This window comes from Lepus europaeus, chromosome 2, assembly GCF_033115175.1.
Source record: "Lepus europaeus isolate LE1 chromosome 2, mLepTim1.pri, whole genome shotgun sequence".
Classification (NCBI taxonomy): domain Eukaryota; kingdom Metazoa; phylum Chordata; class Mammalia; order Lagomorpha; family Leporidae; genus Lepus; species Lepus europaeus.
Window position 1 is genome coordinate 34897064 of NC_084828.1, and position 24916 is coordinate 34921979.

At 38.0% G+C, this 24916-nt stretch overlaps 1 protein-coding gene across 1 annotated transcript in view; it reads left to right on the forward strand.

The window, feature by feature from the left end:
• Positions 1-24916, forward strand: part of ROBO2 (roundabout guidance receptor 2) — a 622866-nt gene that overhangs the window by 445981 nt on the left and 151969 nt on the right. Inside the window, exons 3-5 of the mRNA XM_062175939.1 lie at positions 4706-4863; positions 8206-8326; positions 23255-23393. Coding sequence (XP_062031923.1) covers positions 4706-4863; positions 8206-8326; positions 23255-23393 — 418 coding nt within the window. The remainder of the gene's footprint in view (positions 1-4705; positions 4864-8205; positions 8327-23254; positions 23394-24916) is intronic.

Here is a 24916-nt window from a genome sequence, read left to right on the forward strand (position 1 = left end):
CTTCATGGGCCACACCACAGTGACCTAAAGACTTCCCCACTAGGCCCCACCTCTTAAGCATCCATCGTGTCCCATGGTTAATGGACTAAGTCTCCAACAGATGAACCTTGAAGGACAAACCACATCCAAACTATAGCAATGTTATGACTATAAACTAGGTTTGGCTAAGCATTTTAGTAATTCTGAATCTTCTCACCCATCAGAGCAACGTCTTGTAGTGCATGTCAATGCAAAAAGTCTGCATGTATAACCCAACTTTTATAATGACAAGTGAGGTGAACCATCATTTGTGCTCATGTACAAGAATGAACGTTTGGATTTTAGCCCTCTAGATATCCTTTTTGTTCCCCCATGAATATTTGAAATTTGTATTCTAAACTTGTGTTTGTAAACAAGTACTTTACTGAACTACATCTATTCTATCTTTTTTTCTTTAAAGTATAAATTCCTGCTATCCATTCAGCTTTTGTCATTTTCACCAGCTTCTTCAATTCATCTGGTTTATATCTCTTTGTATTTCAGGGTGGTATATTCTGGGGTTCCCTAAAAATTAAACAATGGCCAGATGATTTAAGCTTAAATGTGTTCTTCACAGGGGTGAGCAAAGTGGGGACTGTAGGCAATTTTAAAGAAAGAGTAGCTTTTAAAATTCTTTAGTATATTATTTTTAGGATAGATGAAATTACTCTGTGAAAAGACAATAGCCTGAGTGGGTCAAAGTTCATCTGGGCTTCTGGTGTGACTTCAAATCTAGTATTTTTGAGTCTGAATTAATCTCTTGAATCCAGCCCTTAGATTAGGAGAACTTCAGTGAAACCCCCTTCCTATGTTTCTGGAAATATATTAGTTTTCCATTGATATAATAAATGTACATACATTTATTTCATTCAGGGGTTTGGATACTAAAGTCCAAACAGCCTGAAGCCGGCTATAAGGAAGACCTTAAAATAGAAGGCATCATGACAGGATTGCATCCAAGAGGGAGACATCACATGATGAAACACGAAACCAGAGATTCTGGGGATGGATTGTCATACTCCTTTGTAGTAAGCCTCTTCAGAGAACCAACCAGAGTTCCATGAGAACTGCTTTGTTCCCTTCCAAGTGCTGTACCCACAGTGACCAAATGAACTCCCACTGGCGCCATCTCTGGGAGGCTTTCTCACCTCTAAACATCACAACAAGGAGGGCCAAGCTTCCAAAAAGTACACCCTTAGGGAAGCTATTCAATCCACTTTCAAAACCACAGCAGGAGGGGAAGGAGGAAATAAATGAGGGGTATGAGAGTGTCAGAGAACCTGGTTCTCTTTAGTTCAAGTTCAAAGCACTCAGCATACTTCTAAAGTGCCATACTTTGGAGTATTGTTTCCCAAACCCCAACACTGTTCTAGAACCTGCTGAAAATGATGTTTTCCTCTTTCAAGTTTTGAGACACACACACACACACACACACACATGGAGAGAGAGAGAAAGGAACACATTTTATTATTCTGAATGTCAAAGGTAAAAGAAATGGTAGCACTAATCACAGATCAATTAACTGAGTACTATATAAACTGCAAAGAGCGTATTACAAGTTGAAGAGGGTACAGTACCAATTATACCATTATCTCACCCCACTCTCCAAATGAATAGTCTGAAAGCCTAAAATTATAGTTGATGTTAGATTTCTTGGCTTCATTTGCAAATTGGAGTCATTTTCCTTTTTTATGTGAATGCCATAAACACATGTTATATGGTTCAAGAGTAGCAGTCCTTGGAGTGTGTTATGATATTTTTCTACTTGCTGTCCCCTGTGTCAAAGGGCCTTTTTTAAAAATTTGAATTGTTGTAAATTAGTCTAACACTGCATTTCTGAGTGATTAGCAATGATCTTTAAGGGCCATTTGAGCCGAAGCTTTTTGCCATGTCATTTGTTAGGAGACCAGTTCTGGAGAAGGCTTTTCAACTGGCCAGATGTGCCATTTTGGAACAGATTGAGAGCCTGCCAAAACACCATTTGTTGCCAGTACCGGATATTGCCAGGATGCTCATCACCCTGTTACCATATTTTTGCACTTCTCAACATTGCATAAATAGGCAGCTGTTCCATATTTAGAACATAAATAAGTCACCAGCTTGTTCTCCCTGGAGGATTTACCTGAAAGAGGGAACCACAGGGTTAACCCTTCCTCATCCCTTGCGTGAGTGTCATGTTTAAATGCACACTTCCCTCACTCCCCTCAGAAGCAAATCCTCATGCATATAAATCACACCTTTCTTGCCAGTTAGACAAGGGGACGAAAATGTGCAGTTCACAGTGCTAAAATAGAACACATTTCCTTAGCAGTGAGAGCAGCAAATTAATCAGCTTACAAGCCAAGAGCGAGCAATTTGCGCAGAACTCTTTCTTACTGCTCCTTCAATTGGAGACAAGTTCTCTAATCTTGCAAAGGGCCATGACTTCATTAAGATGGAAAACCCTGTTAAAGGATGTGTTGCAAGGCACAAGGAAAGAAAAGCCTTAAAAATCACTCAGTTGTCTCTCTGGACCTCTTTTCAGGACAGTTTTTTTTTTTTTTTAATTATTGTTTATTTGGAGAATGACAATTAACCTAGAGCCTTGGCACAACGAAGGAGCAAAGAGTTGAAGTAGGTCTCATTACAGGACAGCAAACACAGTTGGTTTGACCTAATCCCCATTTGCAGCACATGATTTACGTTACAGGATAACACAGGCTGCCTAATGATGATTTCAGACAGCATTACGCGCGTGCGCATACACACACACACACACACACACACAGTTTGCTAGAAGTTCATGGAAATGCATGCTATGAAAAGTCTACGCATGAAGTTCAATATTTCTGTGTCTAAATCAGCTTCCTTTATTATTATTTGTATGTGAGACAGAGCAAGTGAGAGAGCACGAGTGCACTCCCATCTACTGGTTCACTTCCCAAATGCCCATCATGGGTGGGTCTGGACCAGGGGCAAAGCTGGGAGCCAGGACCTTTAACAGGAAGTCAGAGTCAGTAGCCAAAGCTGAGATTGAACTCAGGAAATCCCTAGACACAGGTGTCTTAATCACTAGGCTAAACACTTGCTCTGAAACTTATGTTTTAATGACATTTTTCTACAAATTTGTTTAAGATTTACATATTTATTTGAAAGAGTTACAGAGAGAGAGAGAGGGAGAGACAGAGATCTTCCATCCTCTGGTTTAATTCCTAGATGGCCACAACAGGCAGCACTGGGGCCAGGCTAAAGCCTGGAGCCAGGAGCTTCTTCCAGGTCTCCCATGAGGGTAGCAGGGGCCCAAGCACTTGGTCCATCTTCCACTGCTTTTCCCAGGCCATCAGGAGGGAGCTGGATCAGAAGTGGAGTAGCCAGGACATGAGCCTGGGTCCATATGGGATGTCAGCATTGCAAGTGGCAGCTTTACCTGCTACACCACAATGCCAGCCCCCCACAACATTTTTGAAATGTGTGTTTAAACACAAGTTACATCCTATGTACGGTAGAACCAGTTGTCGCTGTTGGAGTAAGAAAAGTGAAGGCAGTTAGAAAAAGTGGAGGCAGTTAATGCAAGGTGTATATTAGCTTATCTGCAGTATTTTTTTGAATGTTTATCATACAGGCATAGCCCTGTTTAGCAAGTGAACCCAGCATTCTGCAGTCGGATGAGGCCAAGTCATTTCTCCAGGCTTTTCATCTTGCCAACAGCAGAAAAGCACTTGCTGATGGATAGGTGACATTTGGAGAGCCAGGCCTGCCAGATTTTTGGAGGTTATGATGGAGGTCCAACCTGCTGTTCTCCTTAATGAAAGCAGGGGAAATTCAGACTGGCAACACTGCTATAAGGCATAGCTCTGCTCCGAAAGTCGTGCTGCCCAGATGTCACTTGGCAGGTGGAGGTGGAGAGACAATGAGAATGTTACCCTGTGGATGTGGGTGCTGGTGCACTGCAAGTGTGAACAATAAGTCTATATTCTGAAGTATAATGAATACTGTGTGGGTCTTGCCATAGTCATGTCATGAGAAAGGCCCTTCTCAGAGAGAACTCCACTCCTCCTCACAGACTGACATGCATGTGTACACTCAAACCACGTGCATGTGACTTGTATCAGGTCCTACTACATGTTTAATACCTATTTTTAGTGTAATTGTGTGTGTGTGTGTGTGTATGAGTACTTCCGAAATTTCATGGAAATTGAAATTAAAATATGTTTATCTTGGTGCAAAGAAATTTTGAAATCCATGCATGTGAGATATCATAAAAAATTCATAAAAAGTGCATATTATAAAAAATTGTACATGAATGTCAAAATGTTTGGTACCAAAATCACACTTATCTTTTAATTCCATTGGCAATGAACATTTTAAAGAGCCTTGATATATATATTTTTTATGGAAAATAGAATATTACTTTAATAGTTTTGTAGCTTGCTTTTTCATTAAATCTAGAGACTGTTATAAATATTTCTCATCTTATTTTCCTTAGGCTTCTATGTTTTCACTGCACGTTAGAGTGAGGGTACATGATCTTATGGTCAGCCATTCCCCTCCTGATGGGCATATAGGTTGCTTCTCAGGTATTTTAAGCAGAGAGAGACTATGTTCTCAGTCAGCATCTAGACAGTTTTTACTAATGGACAGACTCAAACTTAACCTTTTGCAACACCTGGCCGAAGTGACTGACATGGAGTTTTCTTTTTCTTTTTAGTGTTACGAGATGACTTTCGGCAAAACCCCACAGATGTTGTGGTGGCAGCTGGCGAACCCGCAATCCTGGAGTGCCAGCCTCCCCGGGGACACCCAGAACCTACCATCTACTGGAAAAAGGACAAAATTCGAATCGATGACAAGGAAGAGAGAATAAGTGTGAGTTACATGAACATGATAGCTCAGAGAGCAGGAATGTTAAGTCTAGGAAGACGTCCTTGGTTTATAAATAAAATTGTATTGGATTGCTAATGACTGTTTACACTGAATGGAAAGGCTTTGAAAACATAAACTTTGGGATCAGGCTTCAAAATCCAAAAATTTATAAATCAGGTTATATGATATATCAGTCAGTTCACCAGTATGAGTATGTGTATATATCTTGGTTATACAATGTTGATGTCATGGCTGTTCTTTAAGAACTGCAAAGGTTTCTATTGATCAGGCAGTCCCTGGGTGTGAAAGTATCAACGCTAGTCATAAACCATATCACTGTAACATCTCATTTTGCCCTATTTCAGAACTACAGGAGGAAGTAATTTAAGATGAACATCTCAAATACTTATTTTAGATTTTCCAACTAAATAATACTTATGACAGTGAAGTTTTATATCTGCATTAATTGAGAAGTAAATGAATAGCTGTAAAATAAAATTAAATACAATGGGTGGCTGATTCTGCAGTTTAGCTCATATAGAGAAATGCTTCATTTTTCAAAGGAAATGGATGATCAGGCTTATTGTAATTCAAAAGGAAGCTCCCAGAACCTGCTAAATAGGTAGAGTGGGTAGATGGCATTTTATTTTTTTCAGAGGATCCACTGAACATCTGTATGTGAAGTTTGTGAGAATCCAGTCCAATGAAATACAACCTAATGCCTTCCATTGTTAGTAGTATAACTTTATATTAAATACAATAAATAAGAGTAGATTAAAAAAAAGAGTAAATATATTTTATTTAAAAAAGACCTCATTTGGTTGAAACAGTGTACCATTTTAATGAAAAATTCATATACTCTGGGTGGCTATTTTGTTTAAAAACATGTTTATTATGAATAGGATTTTCTTTCGGGCACATTATGATTACAGCATAATGCAAACTAGATAATGTTTAAGAGATCACAACATACATTCTTATGTTTCTGGCTTGGCTCACTCCGTGGGGATCTACATTCCGAAAGAGCATTTGCTCTTCAATGTTCTAAGGCTGGGCATGAAAATATATTCCTAATGATGGAGTAAGATCAATGTTCAAGGATTTCTAATTCAAGTTTGCAGTATTCAGCTTTTGCTTTGTAACAAACTATCCCAAAATATATAGGCATGTAGTAACCATCTTATTTAGTGTATGATTATGAGGGAAAGCTGATGGTTCTGTTCTGAACCATCTTGGTTGATCTGTGCTAGACCTTCTGTTTCCCCTGTGGCCTGTTTAAAGGTATATTACAAGCTACATGACCCTGGATGACCACAGGTCTGACAGTTAGGTTTCAGCTGGGTGATTAGACTACTTTCATAACTTTAACTAAAATATGCAAAAGAATCTTCTAAGGAAACACAAGGCTTATTTCAGCTTACACTTGAAGGCTAAAGTTCAGGATCAGGTAGCCCCATAGACCAATGTCTGATTGAGGCTGGTCATCGTGGGCACAGAGGAACAACCATGTGGTGACCCAGGAAGCAGAGAGGAGAGAGAGAGCACAGCTAGGCAGAAGTTCAATTCCAGTAATGATCAAAACTCTAAGAAGAACAATTTGCTATGGGCATGTCCCCAGTGACTCAAAAACCTCCCACCAGACACCAGTGTGAGGTGCTATAATAAGATCAAGTCTCTAGCCTTAACCCATCAGCTGTTATCGTTAAGATCTCAGAGTGCAGAAACATGTCTGAGTTTGGGGAAGACACGTCCTAGTTAACCTGTAACTCTTGGGCATCCCAGGCCTCCGTCTCGTGGCCTCTAATTTTCTTGCTGGCCAGCTAAGGTTAGTTCCCACTGTCTCAGGCTTCCAACCGCAGCGAGGCATGTGAGTTACGGAGTGTAGACATCTTTCCTATGAAATAATTGCCTTCATTTCATTGGTCTGATCAAGTCCTAGTGTGAAGATCAGCTTCATGGGAAAGAAAAATGGCCTCCATGGCCATTGTCATTACCTCCCATTATGCCTTACTATGTATAATTGAGACCCCAATAATGATCTTTTCCTCTCATGTAAAAAAAAAAAAAAAGGCAAAAATACCTTTCTGTGACATGACAAGTTTTAGAACTTGAAATATCTCTGATGAGAACAAACTTCCATGTATTTTATTTTCCTATGAAGTAAAAAAAATAGTGGAAGCAACCAGAATTATCTCACATCTCTTTAAGAACAATCAGTTATTGTAATGATTATTGAATCAGATTCAACCAAGACAGAAAAAAACAAACAAAACAAAACTAGAAAGGAAACTGTGATGCTGTACTTACTAAAAGCCTAACTCTGCTATAGTGTGATGTTTAGTAAATAATTTAATACTATCTCATTAATTCACTCAGTGAATAAATGCTTACTTTTTATTTTTTTAACTTTTATTTAATGAATATAAATTTCCAAAGTACAGCTTATGGATTACAATGGCTTCCCCCCTCCCAAAACTTCCCTCCCACCCGCCGCAACCTTCCCCTTTCCCACTCCCTCTCCCCTTCCATTCACATCAAGATTCATTTTCAATTCTCTTTATATACAGAAGATCAGTTTAGTATATATTAAGTAAAGATTTCAACAGTTTGCCCCCACGTAGCAATACAAAGTGAAAAAATACTGTTGGAGTACTAGATATAATAAATGCTTACTTTTTAAGCAATACCTAGGGATCCCCTATTAGTTCCAATGATTTGTTCCAGCTCACACTCATCATTTAATTTCTTTTTAATACAACCAGCTCTTTTCACCAAAGATTGTCACTTAAATGCAATGAAGATGAGACAAATTAACAATAACAAGTGAAATGTAAGGTCCACAAAGGCAGAGATGTGTGCTTTGGGGTTATTCCTGAGTCCCAGCTGCCTAGAACACTGTCCTACAGAGGTGTAAACTCTATGTCTTGCTGGATCTCTGTAAGTCAGCTGGATTTTGTGCTAGTATCCAAAATAGGCATACAATGCTCTTTTCTGATGATAAATGACAATAGCAGCTCTTTCAGTACAATCTCAGGGTGTGGACAGATTCCTAGGACTTAGTGGGCACAATTGTAAGATTCAGATATTACCAGGTAAAAGTAAGGAAGGCTGATTTGAAGACGCATTCTCCAAGAGGGAAACATGTAGACTGATGCTGTAGGTGAATTTAAGAACAGAAGACATTTTTGAAGATGCCAAGATAGACTTTCATGTCTTAGCTACTCAATTATTTTCTTCTGGAAAGAAAATTGTGTGTGTATGTATTCAAAATTATTTACTAGTGACCTTTGATTTCCATTTCTGTTTCTGTTCTTTCCTTTTTTTTGTTTTATTTAATTTTAACAGATTCGAGGTGGAAAACTGATGATCTCCAATACCAGAAAAAGTGACGCAGGAATGTATACCTGTGTGGGCACCAATATGGTGGGAGAAAGAGACAGTGACCCAGCAGAGCTGACTGTCTTTGGTAAAAACTCTCCTTTAAATGAGAAATTTCTAATTAAATCAGCTTTTCCTTTGCTTTTTAATATTTTTACATATTTAGATATTCCTAGAAAATATGTGGATAATTACTCATTACTTGTGATAAGCAATGACAGTTAAGAAGTGGTGGGTTTTTTTGTTTTTCTAATGAAACATATGATGTGAAGATAAAAATTTTGCTAAAACATTAGTTCACTTTCTTTATTCAGATTTTTCTTTATAGGATTTGGCCTTTCTTAGAAGTGTAAAGCAAGATTGTTTGAGACATTGCATCTGTCTGAAGTGCATCACTGGTTTTACTGTGATACAAGTAGCAGTTGTTACTACTTGCAAGATACAGGAGCAGGTTTTCAATATTAAAGACTAAGTGCAAAGATACTTGTTTTCCACTTCTTAAAGTTTCAGATTATGGTTCTTGTAGGTTTAAAAACTGTTTATCTTGTTATATGTATATATACTTAAGTGTATGTGTCTTCCTTTCTCTTATATACACACTCAGACACACAAGAATTGGCTATTGCCAATACTGTGTTGTTGTTTTTTTTTTTAAGGTACAAGAGATTATTGTGATTTTTAAATTACAGATCTTTGCTCATTCAATAATCCTCTGGTTCAGTGCATGATATGATAGGATCCCTTCCTGTTTCTGTCATTACTACAGGGCACACCCAAGTATAGCCCCCAAATCCTTTACAGATCTCTAAAGAAACCTCTGCTGCAGTTTGGGAATGTCTACACCATGGTATGAGATGAGGGCTCGGATCGAAAGAGCTGTGTTATGATTTCCATTATATTTCAAGAGTTAAGGTTGTGCTTTATGAATATGTACCAGAGTAGTGCAGGCCTTTCTTTTCAATCACTCTGAGTACCAAGTAATCTCTCCTAATACTCCCTGTGGATACTAAGCAGCTTGAAGTCCCAAATGACAAAGCCAGGAGAAATCCCATAATTCATTAGAGGAATTGACTAGTAAAAATAAAACTGTTCAAAGTATGCATGCAAATGTCTGTCCTGCAGAGCTCAGACAAGTATCAGTTTGCCCCTAAATTCCATGCTGTCATCGAGAAGAGTCTCAAAATGGGCTCCACTCTGAAATGAATTAAGTACAGCTTTGCCTGGTGACATATGAAATTAGTGGTCACCAAACATTGCCTCTGAAAACCCACAAGTGTAACTCTTCTATTTAAAGAAACACTCCTTGGTAGGTTTCTTTAACTACTGCTTGCTTTGGAATTGATGAAAACTGCATTACAGGCAGTGTAGACCGCCTTCAGAAGGAAATTAAAAGGATTTAATGTCGTTATCCAGGCTATTAGAATTACTGGTAATATGACTGTGTTATGAAACATTTACCCTACTTTCCCTAAAGACATGATGAGAACTCCAGGACATCCCTAAACTTGTCAAGCAGTATGGGAGGACTTATAAATTATTTTGGAAATAGCTATCAACGCAAGAGACTGAATTTGTCTGGAGGCAGTTCCTCTGGAAAAGTTGATTTAGAAAACTTAGAAACCTTTATCTGATGGTGAAAACTAGTCAGAACTGACTTGAGGGGTCCCAAGTACAAATTCAGTAGAGGAAGTTGCTAAAATTCCATTTTCGATAAGCAAACAATGTCTAAAACCTGGAGAAAACCAGAAAATAGAAGAGAGGCCCAAACAAAGGATGAAACAAGTATTGCATGAGAAAGATCCTACTGTACACTGACTCTGTGCTCTTGGACAGCATGAAATACATTGCATGATATTGATGGCGAGATCTCCTTTATTTCATGTTGGTGCTCTCATTTCCTATACATGTTTTCTAATAAACCTCTGATATTTCATCATTGTTAGGTATTTATATTTATGACCTAATGTTTATAAACCCGATTACATTTCACAGTCTTCACCCTTGCCATTTTTTTCATGTAGCAGCACTTCCACTTAAAAAAAATCTGCCTACCATCACCACTCTGTAGCTACTATAAGAAGGCTTTAAATTTTATTTATTTAGTTAATTTATTTGAGAGAAAGAAAGAGAGACATACAGAAAGACAGATCCCATCCGCTGGTTCACTCTCCAAATAGCTGCAACAACAAGAGTTTTGTTAAAACCAAAAGGAGCAGGGAGCTTAATCCAGGCCTCCCATGTGGGTGGCAGGGACTCAACTATTTGAGCCATCACTGCTGCCTACCAGGGTCTGAATTAACAAGACACTGGAATCAGGAGCAGAGCTGAGGCATGAACAGGTGCCCAATATTTGTATATAGGTATCCAAGCCAGTGTCTTCACAGCCACTCCAGAAGGAAGATTATTTTTTTTTAAATTTTTATTTATTTGAAATGCAGGGTTAAAGGTTACAGAGATATAAAAAGGGAGAGGTGGAGGGAGAGAGAGATCTCCATCCACTGGTTCACTCAGCAAATGGCCACAGTGGCCAGGGCTGGACCAGACCAAAGCCAGGAGCCAGGAACATCTTCCAGGTCTCCCATGTGGGTACAGAGGCCTAAGCACTTGGGCCATCAGAAGGATGGTTATTAAATGACTTTTACAACATCAGTCTTGACCTTAAAATGTGTTACACAAGAAAAGTAACTGATGATATTTAATTGTTCATGAATTATAGTTTACTTATAAACAATAAGAAAAGCAATGACAAAATAAAGGGTTTTTTTTTCCTGTTTTTAATTTTTACCAGCAATACCATAACCATTTACCTTCTAAAATCCTTTCTTGAAAAAAATTCATTCTCCATTTTTCAAGTATTGTGGTTCATTATGTAATTGACTTGGGCTTATAATTTTGCATTTGCAGATTTAACTTAGATTTTTTTTTTTATATTTTTTTAACTTTTATTTAATGAATATAAATTTCCAGTGTACAGCTTATGGATTACAATGGCTTCCCCCCCCCAAAACTTCCCTCCCACCCGCAACCCTCCCCTCTCCCGCTCCCCCTCCCCTTCCATTTGCATCAAGATTCATTTTCAATTCTCTTTATATACAGAAGATCAATTTAGTATAAAGATTTCAACAGTTTGCACCCACATAGAAACACAAAGTGAAACATACTGTTTGAGTACTAGTTATAGCATTAAATCACAATGTACAGCACATTAAGGACAGAGATCCCACATCAGGAGCAAGTGCACAGTGGCTCCTGTTGTTGACCCAACAAATTGACACTCTAGTTTATGGCGCCAGTAACCACCCTAGGCTGTCGTCATGAGTTGCCAAGGCTATGGAAGCCTTCCAAGTTTGCCGACTCTGATCATATTTAGACAAGGTCATAAAAGACAGAGTGAGGATAGTAACCAATGATCCTAAGAGTGGCATTTACCAGGTTTGAACAATTATACAGCATTAAGTGGGGAAGAGGACCATCAGTACACACAGGTTGGGAGTAGAGCCATTGGTGGTAGAGTAGAGGTCATGATTACAAAGGAATGAGGCCCAAGTGCACTAGACAGGGCCTAGAACAAAGGACAGAGTCATTATTAGAGGAGCTAAGAAAGGTGCTGTCTAAGCTACAATTAAGTTTTCTGATTGAGAGGCAAATAGAACCTGATAGAAGGGGCTTGATAATAATCTGGTGGGCTTTAGGCCTTGTAGATTCAGAGGCCCAGACCTATCTATCTCTTCACATGGGGTATATCCTAAGGGAGGTGTGAACCTCCTAGGGGAAGGCACTCTGTTGACTTTCATTACTTGGCTGGCCTGGGAGGAGAGCTGGCCAGGTAAAGGCAGGTGGCATCTCTAACAAGAAATTTACAGTTCTGCCTGCAATGTTGCTGACCCTACTTGACCATCCCCTCAGCTGCAGTGGTCACTTTGGAAGTTGGGCTGGGTGAAGGGCTTTTCAGCTTAGAGCCAATAAGAAGGACTGTCAAGATGTGATGTGGTACCAGACTTTAAGTTTCTATAATGGAAAATGCTATTAATACAAATGTTTGAGAATTAAAAAGTCTAATGATCTTGTGTTACTAGACATGATAGTTATCTTAATGAGAAAGCCCCAGAGGCTTAAAGGGTTAAATACTTGTAAAATCCTACAGGTGCTTTCAAAAATACTGTGAAGTAAGCAAGTGCCTCTTGTTGGTTGATGAGTTTATAATTTTAAACATGGCGACTTAAAGTCTTTTGTCATCCACAGTTATATATGATCTGCTGCTCATAAAACTAAAGCGTTGTTGGTTCTGTGTTTAGCTGTCTTCCTATAGGTTCCTATGTACTTTTTCCAGCCACTTCTATGGTATTCAGTACTTTGGGATGGCTCTGTAAACAGATGAAGCCAATAATGTATTAACAGTACCAACTGAGAGAAAGTATGGTTAACTGAGGTTACTAAAAAGAAAAAGCAATTCAAATCAATTGGCAATCTACAAAAAGAGTTAAAGATTTTAAAAGCTATTATTAAAATTGCTATATTGGTCTATTATGCTATATTATATGTGTGTACATATTGTATGTCCACATGGGGAAATTTTATTAAGAGTTTTATTTTAAATGGCTTATAGATAAGATTGTCCATAAATTTAAGCTGCTAAAATCAATCAAAGATACATTTTAATTTGTGGGACCTGAATCTGTGTATCATATGTTTTAGACTTGTTGGTAGAAAGAAACTAAAAACATTTTAGATGGTTGTGCTTAAGTTTACTGGCTAAACAAACTACACCATGTTAGATATTTAAGAGGTGTTTTCAAATACATGATTCTTAAAATTTATAGAAGGCATTGGACCTTCTGGTAAATGTTTTCTTAAGTTGTTATCTAGTGGTTGAAACGGTTTGCTAAGTATTCATGTAATATTGCTATTGTCAGCAAGCGATCTAGGACTTGCTCCCTCATTTCTCTATTCTAAGCCCAACTTGTTCTTTCATTTCTCTATTCTCTTCAAGGTAGGAAACTAATTCTATTATGAAGGAATCTGTAGGATGCACAATTTAATCTTTAGACCTTATAAAAGAGATGGCTAACATTTTTCTGTAATAGCATAGCCAAAATAAGAACTCAAATAATAATCTCATAGCTAGATTCACTTCGCCATCAGCGAAGTATACAGTAAGTAGAAAAAACCTCCCTTTCAGACCAAAGGGAAAGAAAGTTTTAAAGTGAGAATATAATTTTCCTCATGGGCATTGTCTACCTTAGAAAAACTACTACAGAACATGCCTGTGACTATAGACTTGTAGTTCAGGCCACCGAAGATTAGAGATGGGACACGGGCACTCCCTTGACTTGCATCCTCTGGTCTGCTTGAACACAAACCAGGAGGAAAAGACAGCTCGGCATCAGAAGCAATGGGTGGCAGGCCTATTAATGGCTGATCTGTACAGTGATCTGCCCTCAAGGAGACCCAACAGGCCAGTCTACTGCAGTGGCTTTCAATGTGGTAAGCCTGGGCTTCAGCAGAAGTCAGGTTGTGAAGAGCCCTGGCAGCTCTGCCAAGAGTTGGATCACTGGAAATGGACCTGCCCTGGAGTCGAAGGATGCCCAGGTCAGAGCCACAGATCTTATTGGCTCTAACTTAGATTTTAATTGCCGTTTTGACAAAGACATGATACGTGTAACAAAATTTTTAAAAAAATTATGGCACCATAGTCCATGAATTTTTTATTCTCTTTTTTTCTTCTACAGTATTTCCTGACCATGAAATAACATACTAATTAAGAGGGTATTATCAAATCTAAAAGTTAGGAGTTAGTATCCTGGTCTAAAATGACACTAAAATCTATGGCACTCTGGGTGACTTCAAAAAGAACACCCCTAAGCACTTTATATATGTTAAGTTTAGAATATCGTGAGAGTAGAGAAGCTAGAGTTGAAGTGCACATTTTTTTTTTTTTAATTATGGGTAGATTTGCAATGTCTGCTTGCTATCCAAATTTTTCTTTAAAATATAACCTGAATTGTTTCCAAATGATTTTGTAATGCTTGTCAACAAGAACGGAAAACATATTTAATGTGTAACATTTCAAATGCAGGTGATATATCTTACAATACTTCAAGGAAATACAGAAACATCTTTCTCACACCTTCCCAGTATGCACACATGGACACATCCTTCATCTTTAAACATTTCTTCAATTTTGTTTTGTCTTTTACTTGTAGGATTTATTTCCATATTTTATGTTCATTCTGCATTCATCAATATAACAGTTTTATACATTGTTTGACATACTGTTATGGAAGATAATGGATATCTCCTTCCCCATCTTCTCACATCCGGTTTCTTGTGTTTGTCTTTCTAATATACTAACTGTAGGAACAATAGTTGTATCAATATCTAGATTTTGAGTTATAACCATGTGACTTACTGACTGAGAGCTGAGTGTTATATGTTGTACTCTTAGATTATATTTCTTTTCTGATACTAATTGTGGTCTCCATTAATAGTTTTTTATTATTTTTTTACATTCATTTTTGTGTTTTGTTTTCTTTCACTGCCAAGAATTGTTAAAATCTCTTACAGGTATCCTATGATCTTCTGAATTCTGCCTTTCATGTTTTAGGTAGTAAGTCCTCCCTTACTCTGTCTTAGAGGCCTTAGACCTCTGATGGGCTACAAGTTGTTTCAGTCTGCTCCAGAAACTTTATCCTGCTGTCTTCCTTCTCTCTGATGCTGTATTCTCTGTTTCTTGTATAAGTATTTGTTTCTTTCTTGGTTCATCCCTCTATGCACAGACATTTCCTTTCTGCTTTCTGCTTCAAAAACAAGAGCCTAGAGAACATTCCAGATCAAAATGCTTTTATTCTATTCAGAATGTAGACAAAATTCTAGCTTATAATTCTATTTTGGTTATAGAGTTCTCTAAACATTGTTTTTGTTGAGACTATTGTGTCACCACTCCACAGTCAATAATTTCCCCAGGCACATCTTAAGTATACTGTGATTATAATTGCCGTGCCTTGATATCCAATGTTTTCTTTGTTTCTCTTTCCAGATTTTCAGTACTGTCTCTTTCCCTGTTTTCTTGACTGTTTTAATATTGTGGCTTGGATTGGCTTTTTTACTTTCTTGGCTATATAATTGGTAAACAATTTTAATCTGAAAACTAATGACAAAAACAATTTAATGAAATTTTCTCTATTCTGATTCCATTAAACATTTATCCACTAATTAAATGTTGAATCTTCTAGTTCTACATTTTCTCTAAAGTTTTTTCCTTTTCAAGATTTATTGGACTGACAGAGCCAGTTAATCCACCTCTTGTGAGGCCATCATCCTATGCGGTTATCAGTTCGTGTCCCAGCTGCTCTTCTAATCCAGCTCCCTTATATAAATAAATAAAAATGTTTTTAAAGAACTCAAACATAAATTGTTATTAAAATGCAGGTGATTGTTAGAACTAATGTAGTGCTTTTTTTTTTTTTAAGATTTATTTATTTATGGGGCCAGTGGTGTGGCACAGCGGGTTAATGCCCTGGCCTGAAGAGCTGGCATCCCATATGGGTGCCGGTTCGAGACTTGGCTGCTCCATTTCTGACCTAGCTCTCTGCTATGGCCTGGGAAAGCAGTAGAAAATGGCCCAAGTCCTTGGGCCCCTGCACCCGCATGGGGGACCCAGAAGAAGCTCCTGGCTCCTGGCTTCGGATTGGCCCAGATCTGGCCATTGCGGCCAACTGGGGAGTGAACCATCGGATAGAAGAGCTCTCTCTCTCTCTGCCTCTGCATCTGTGTACCTCTCTGCCTTTCAAATAAATAAATAAATCTTTTTATAAGATTCATTTATATATATATATATATATATTTTAAGATTTATTTATTTATTTGAAAGGCAGAGGTACACAGAGGAGAGGCAGAGAGAGAGAGAGGTCTTCCATTCACTGGTTCACTCCCTAAATGGCCGCAATGGCTGGAGCTGGGCCGATCTGAAGCCAGGATCAAGGAGCTTCTTCTGGGTCTCCCACATGGGTGCAGAGGCCCAAGGACTTGGGCCATTTTCCACTGCTTTCCCAGGCCATAGCAGAGATCTGGACCAGAAGTAGAGCAGCTGGAACTCAAACAGGCACCTATATGGGATGCTAGCTCTGCAGGTGGTGGCTTTATCCACCATGCCACAGTACTGGCCTCTGTGGTGCATTCTTGAGAGTATGTCTTGTACAATTATTATGTGCCAAACCCTATTTAAGTGTTTAAATATGGTGATGAAGTGTATGGACAAGGACTTCAGTTCTCAGATGGCCTCACGTATCATGTTACCAGATTTCACAGGAAGTTTTGTCTCTAAAATCTATGAACTGTCTTCATAAAGGTCATGGAAAAGAAATATTAAGATAAAATTATACATGCATTTCATTCTTTTCACCAAAATTAACTTTATTCTCCATAAACTTGTTGAAGTTCACTCGTATGGTGAGAGAGGCCTTCTTTTTCCTGTGAGAATATTTATTTATGTTTGTTTGGCTACATAAGATGACTCTTTTCAAACAAGTAAATCTCTTAGCAAAAATGAATTAATCCAACTGGCTTTATTTAATCCATTCAGTTGGCCTTACTTTTATCATCCAGCTTGTTGGGGGAAAGTTACAGAAATTCATATTCAAATGCTGTCCATCCAATCCTCCCTTCATGCATGTGTAGTTAAATAAAAGCAGACCTACTAGGTGTCACCATCTCACTTCCTAATTTAATAGACACTACAGAGTGCAGAGTCTTCCCAAGCAGCTGACATGGAGACAGTGTTTACACGTGGTGGTGAGCTTTTGTATACTTTTATTGCATAGGTTTGGTCTTTAAGGATTCCATCTGTGTAATTAATACCACAACATTACTTTTATAAAGTCAAGTTAAGTTTAATTTTAAATTCTTTAAGTTATCCTATAAGTAGATGGCATTGGCATGGCCATTGACAGTTATAGCCATTTTCTATGTCCAATACAGCTGAAAGAATTTTTTTCACTGGACACTTATTTTTCTTCTTTGTGGCATATAAGTAAGAAACAGAAGAGATATTATACAGATACACTTCAGATTTATGGCATTTTGTGATAAATTGAATATTTTGCCTTCTGAATATTGTTGACGTAGCAACCATAGGACTTGGCGTTTGATTTTATGATAGCCACATATAAAGTTGATTTTTTTGGAATGCCAGTTTGGCAATAAATTGACAGAATTACTACAGAACTGTACTTTTCAGAGTAACACGCTGGCAAACAACACTACTGTCTCGAGAGATTAACCTTTAAGTAAGTTATGCAGGTGATTCAAATCCAGTTAATCTCACAGGGAAAAAAAAAAAAAACTCTTAATTGCGTTGGCAAAGACATTGACTCTGATCACTCCACAGTTATATAATTAGGGATCAGCCTGTTCAGAGGGACTCCAATCTAATTGATAAGCAGTCAGCAAACAGCCTTTGAGATTTCTCCTCCTGTTTGTCAGTATGTAGTCAGATAGGAGGAGGTAACATGGCAAAAAACAGTGATCTGATCTGATTTTGACATGCCTTAAAACTAAGTGTGCTTGTTGCTCAACATTTTCATACATATTTAATTGTACAAAACTTCATGAATACAATCATTCTGAGGTTTAATGTATATGGAATGTGATCACTTGCCAGAAGGTTCTATTATTAACTTACTTTCTAACTCTTCTAACTGTCCATTTCTTGATCATGGTACTGAGATAAAAGTGGAGTTGCAGAGCACTTATAATATTTTGTGATTGGTGTCTCAAATGGCCTTGGCTTTGTGTTTGGTTTGTGAGAACAGTAGCTTCTGTAAATGCAAAGCATTTAAGATACATTTTTGGCCTGCATGAATTCTTTAGTCTTTAGTAGTCATGCTTTTGAGTGTCAGAGTTTCCAGAAATAAAGGCTAAAGTATGTGGAAAATAATTCTTACAACAATTTCCTTTCATTTAAATAAACGTTAGGCTACCCTATAGTTCTTACCATATTTTCTGGAGGCAGTCATGCAAACCAGGAGGTGAGTTTAGCATAATTAACAACAGACAATTGGGATCATACAGTTTAGAGGTAAACACTGGAAAGGGATTTTCAGAAATTATTAAAGTGATATTTAAAAATTTGTGACCAAACTCTAATAGATCTGTAAATTCCCTTGTTACTTTATTGGATGGCACAATCCAAGTTGCCTAGCTATCAAAACCATCTTGAGATATCACGAGAATGCAAATGACTTTCATCTTGGTTATTCTTGGCAGCAGGTTTTTTTTTTTTTAATCAACCATATTTTCTACCATGAGCCAATATCAGGCTTCCAAAAATTATGTGCCATACTCTCCTGTGGTTATCCTGTGCTAAGCAACTGTACTCTGCTTGAGGGCAGAAAGGAAGAGAGCAGATTCATTGTGAAGTCCCCCACCCCTGCTGAGTTCATCAGAACAGCAGCAGGGGAGCCATATCTTACTTTTTGAAATTATAAATTAGGTGTTTCCACGTGTCTTGTGTCTTCCTATAAAACATTAGGCCTTAGAACATGGATGATAACCAAAAACCCTTAAGGAGTCTGCTGGTGTCGCCTGGAGAAAGGGACAGCTTGGTTTTGTGACCTGTCTAATTTGGAGTTGGCCCTTCAGATTAATTACCTGTTGCAATTTTGTGACTGGTAAATGTTAAAGAAATCATTAAAAAATTGCCTGAAATATGTTTTTTAAGGAGTTGAATCTCACATATTGGTTTACGATTTATTTTAACTCCACTCACTGTCATGAAAATGCTCTATGCGAGGCAGGTAGCATTAGTGTTCAAATGACTTAACAGTTTTTCAATGTGTGAATTTGCCACCATTTTCCTAAAACCCTCCATTTTCTAATATTCCAGCATTGTCACAATGATTCTATACATTTCTTATTTTGTATGCAATTATAGGTTATTAAAGTTATTGTTCTCTGTTTTTGTGTATTTTATTATCAGATGTCTGCAAGGAAGTGTTATTTTGGTTTTTAAGTATTCCAACTTTCATTTTCTTACTGGTTACTAACATCAGTTTGTCCATCTTGTTCCTTATTTTTATGGGGATTGTTAGGAAAAGAGTTGCAGATTGGTGCCTCCTCACACGGGCACTGAAATATTAGGAAAAGAGGCACATAATAGGGAGGAGGCAGTATACAAATTTACAGCCAGACCGAATTTATTCAGAGAAAATAAATTCAAAGAGGTGGGTGACGAACTGCCTGTTGCTAGAGCATGTGGCAGAAGGCCCTGACTCTCTGGCCCTGGCCTTTTTAAGGAGGGCTAGGGATGGGGCTGGGGTAGGGGGCAGCAGGTGGAGAGGAATTCCTGAAACTGGGTGGGGCCTTGGGAACCTGGAGAAGAATGCAGGGTGGGGTATGAAGGCCATAGGGTGTGAGACCCAATTGAGATTCAAGGGCAAGGAATACATTCCAATTTTTATCTATCTTTGGGTAATGAGCAAGAATGGCTGAGGCTTGTGTCCTTGTTCCATTAGGCATGATTTATATCTTACTTTATAAAGTACCTTTTTCTTTGATCTCTGAAAAATATCTTCATAATGTTTAAGAGGACTATTTTGATTCTTGTTTTACTTAGATTTTTTTAATCCAGGAGCTACATCTCAAGGTGTTTGTATTTAATTTTCTTTCCATTCCTGTACATAATACCCTCCCATATCACATTATTTCGAAATCAACCTGTCTTCAAGAAACAAGCACAACTAATGATGACTTAAGCTTACCTCTGTGACAGCTATCATTTCATTTATACACACACACTTCATATCCTTGTTTTGCCTGCCAAATTGTTCCTATTTGTCAGAGTTCAAAATCTTCCCAGACTTTTCTTTCTCATTCTCTACTTTTGACTGTGAGTTAGTTTTACTCTTAAATCTGCAGTCTTTTCAAGTTGACCAGAACCACTATAGCCGTTTTCAGCCAAAATGATTTCTTAGAATATCCATTTGACTTAAGTGACTGCCTCGTGTTTCTCTTCAATTTCATCATTCATGGGTCTGCCCACATGATCTTTGTCATAAGCTTGTTAAAAATGTTGTTGTCTTGCTTACAGTCCTTTAACAGCTCCTCTCTGTCCACCTCAGGGCAGAGCTCATATTCGTAGATCTGGAGTATGACACCAGATCTAACACCTTCAGGGTGTTGAGACTCACTCTCTGGCTCGCTTCATTCTCTATCCTTTCCCCAGTGAAACCAAGCCGCCAACGACACAGCATCCACCCACCTCGGAGCTTGTAAGAGAAGCTGTGTTCACACTGCTGAATGAGTGAGCGGAGGAGGGAAAGACTTCTCTAGCTTAGTCATCCCGCAGCCAAGTCATAGTACAATATCCCGCTAAAATCAGGACAGGAAGGATCAGAAGTTCTCTTCACAAATCATTTCTTCATCTCAATTGAGTCCAGTCATGACGTAGCCCTCTTTAGCATTGGTTTAATACAGCATTTAAATGAATTGGATATACATTGGGTTAATACATCATTTAAATGTATAGCCTTGTGTGGAGTCTTAAAATGGATGGATACACAGGGACCAGTGCTGTGGCACAATGGACGAAGCCTCCCTCTGCCTACAGCACCAGCATCCCATATGGGCTCTGGTTCATGTCCCAGCTGCTCCTCTTCCAATCCAGCTCTCTGCTGTTGCCTGAGGAGCCAGTGCAGGATGGCCCAAGTCCTTGTGTCCCTAAACCCACAAGGGGGACCTAGCAGAAGCTCCTGGCTTCAGATTGGCCCAGCTGTGGCCACTGATTCCATTTGGGGAGTGAACAACAGATGGAAAACCTTTCTCTCTGTCTCTCCCTGTCTCTGACTATAACTCTACCTCTCAAATAAATAAACAAAATATTTAAAAAATGGATATACAAACAGAAGCAGATCTATATTTTGAAAAAGAATTTTGATTCTACTGTCAGATTCTCGTTGAAGAGATACAGTTGTCATTCTGAATGCCAGAGATGGTTGGCTTTATTGCAATAAAATATTTCTTTTGCAACTTATACATTTGCTTTATAAATATGGATCTTGATTTAGTCAACAAAATCTTATACTACCATTCCAAATTCTCAACATATGTTATTTAAAGTAATTTATTTTCTTTGAAGTTTTCCTTCAAAATATGTTCAACTATTTTTTGCCACTGTATTCAAAAGTGTAAATGTGAAAGTTTGAAACTACAGTCCTAAATGACTAATTATGCCAAATGGCCACATAAGTTGTGTTAACTCCCTATGGATCTCATCTTTCTTTACATTGATTTAGTTCTTTTTCTACTCTAATTAGCCATACTCAACTTGTCTATGATTTGAAGACATTTGCTAATAACATTTAAATGGTAGTTTTTCCAATGAAAGAAAAAAAAGAAAAAAAGCTGGCCAAGGAATGAAAGTGTTTAGAGATACATGAAGATGTATTTTTTTGTTGTATATTTCTCTTGTGTAGTAAGATTCTTATGGTAGGGATTTCATTTACCTCTACCATTATGTAAAGGAGGGCTAGAGTATAATTTAAAAGTACCAGGTACAGGTTAGTATAGAATAAAGGATAGAAATACCAAAAGAATGCTGAAAAAATGAAAAACATAAACAGCAAAGTAAAAATAAAAAAATACCAGTGCTGGCATTGGGTGCAGTGGTTAAGATGCTACTTGGGATGTCCATACCCCATGTTGGATTGCCTGGTTTCAAAAGTTCACTCTGCTTCCCATTCCTGCTTCCTGTTAATGTACACCTTGGGGAGCAACAGATGATAGTGCAAATACTTGTTTCTCTGCCACCCACGTGGAAGACCCAGATACAGTTTCCAAGATCCTGGCTACAGCCTTGCCAGCCATGACCTTTGTGAGCAGGTGGGGAATGAACCAGCAGTTGAAAGATCTTTCTGTCTCTGTCTGCTTTTCAAAAGATAAAAATTTAAAAAAAAAAAATCCATGAATAGAAGCAAATGGTTCAGACACTTAGGAGATCATTGGAGAAGACTTTAGAAAATAATGTGTGGTAGGGACAGGATTTGAGCTTAGTGGTTCCACATCACATCCCACATTGGTGTACTTATGTTGAATGTCCAGCACCAAATCCTGGCTCCAGTTTCCTGGGAGTGTAGCCATCCCATGTGTTTGGGGTTGTGAACCAACATATGCGAGTATGCTCTAGCTCTCTGTCTCTCTTTGCCTCTCCCCATTTCTTTCTCTGTGTTTCAAATAAAAAAAAAAGAAAATTCTGCATCACAGTCAATATTTTGTGATAACTAATGACAGTCTTTTAAGAATAGGTAGACAGCTTTCCATTATGAAGTGAAAATATTCATAGGAATATTGACTCCTTGTCAAGTAATAGTTTAAGTGTAAAAATTTAGTATCTTTTATATAAGTACAGATTGTTAATGGAATATTTTCTGTTTCCATTTAAAGTTTTCCAACTGTTTCGATTTCTGGTTTCCTACTCTTAACCATGATAAAACTGGAGGACATTTAAGTTAAAGGGAAAATGGATTAAAAGATAAGTTTATTTGGGTGCAAAAATTTTTAGAAATTGTGTACATTTTTTATTTTTATTTTTTTAATATCAAAATATATTTTATTCTGGACCTCTTTCAGATCTGATTCAAATTACAGTTGTCAAAGCAATACATTTTTTAATAGTACTCATTTCCACGTACCTTTAGAAGACCTTCATTATCTCTCCTTGTGTCTGTAGAACCCAGTGTTCTGATTCTTTAATGGTACAACCCACCTGCTTTGGCTAAGAAATTTTAATGCTTTTCTGCAAGTTTTCATGCATGGTGTTATGTACAAAATATTGTATTCCAAAATATTTCATTTTATTCAATGATATTGGATTACAAAAGCTTTTTTGAGAAAAAAAAAGCTAAGATTCAGAATTATGTATCTATGTACCAAAAGAGGGAAAATGTTTCCTTTGCTTTTATCATAATTTCCTTAAAACATGCATTACATTTCATCTCATTTTACTATTTTTTTTTCTTCCAAGAACGACCCGCGTTCCTCAGGAGGCCAATTAATCAGGTGGTGCTGGAGGAAGAAGCTGTAGAATTTCGCTGTCAGGTCCAAGGAGATCCTCAGCCCACTGTGAGGTGGAAGAAGGATGATGCAGAGTTGCCAAGAGGAAGGTAAGAGCACCATGTACATGGAAAATTATTAGATCACCACTGAATGTTTGAGATGAAAAATACACCCACATAATTCGTTTTTTACATATTCAAGCCTTCTCTCTACTATGTGTATATTACTGTTTTGTAGGTAACCTTTCCGTTAATATCTACCTTAGCACACCTGATCTGTCACTCCTGTTATTACCATTGGTTACCAAGGGTTCCTGAGCTGCTTTCTTTCCCATTGTCCCATTTAGGTGTGCATTTTTTGCTTGCTGTCTGCTTGGCCATCCATCCCAGGTACCTCTTTCAAAGACTTCTCTGTTTCTATGATGCTTCATTGCACACTGCACACCATTTGCCTTCCTTTAGCACCTGAAGCATCTCAACCATAAGGTTGCTGAGTGTAGGTGACTTTAAGGAATGGAATAAAGGAAAGATCATTCAGCACAAACTTGAGAAAGTAGCAAGTGGTTGACATCACTGTCATTAGAGGGGATTTTTCCCTGGGATGACTCTCAATTTCTCCCTTGCCGTCTCTTCATGGAGACCTTCTGCATCTATTTCCTATTCTTATCACCAAACTCTAAAATCCAATATTTCAGCTCTCTACAGTCTCCAAAAGTGCTTATCATCTTTGTAAACATAATTTTCACATTGTTATTGTCTATATTTTCCAATGTACGACTTTACTCTTTAGGATCAAATAAGCCATTTAAGTATTACTTTCTGTACTGCAAACAGCCTATCTGTAAAATTGGTTTTGCCTCCCTCCTGATCCTACCTGTTGGATCTATAGCTATCATACCTCCTATAATTGTTGTCTGCATGAAATGACAAATCATGCATTTTAAAATTTTTCTTCCTAAAAAAATAGGTTTAATCCAGCTGGTTGAAATTAGACACTCATTGGTAGAAGTCACTAGGCTTTTAGGCCCTTTCCCTGGCACCACTTTCACTTCTGTCTGAATTTATATATTCAGTCCAAAAATCTCAATTTGATATCGCCTTAGGTTTGTGATACTGTACTTTCCTTCCAAAGTCATGTATCAACAGCACTGGCTTCAAAGTCCTTGGTAATCCACATAGCACTGAAAGAAGCCGAAAGTTTGATTGACTTAGTTTTTCAATCTAAATGGTAGAGAGAGTTATCCCTGTGTCTGACTTTAAAGGGATGTCATTATTAGAACAAGCGTGTGATTCCCAAGTCCTCATGCTTCTCACCAGAGAATCAAGTTAAAAAGCAAGACAAGGAGTCCGCGTTGGTGCAGTGGTTAAGTCAGTGATTGGAGTGTCCGTAATCCACGTGGGAGTGCCTAGTTCCAGTCGGGGCTCCCATTTCCCCTTGCTTCCTGCCAGTGCGCGCCTGGGTGATGGCTCAAGTATGGGGTCCCTGCTGCTCATGTGGGATTTAGAGTTAGGCTCCTGATTTCACCTGGCCCAGCTGTGGCTATTCTATGCCTTTGGGGTGTGAACCCACCAGTGAAAGATCTCTCTCTGGCACTGTATGTCTGTTTCCTTCTGTCTCTCTTCCTGTCAGA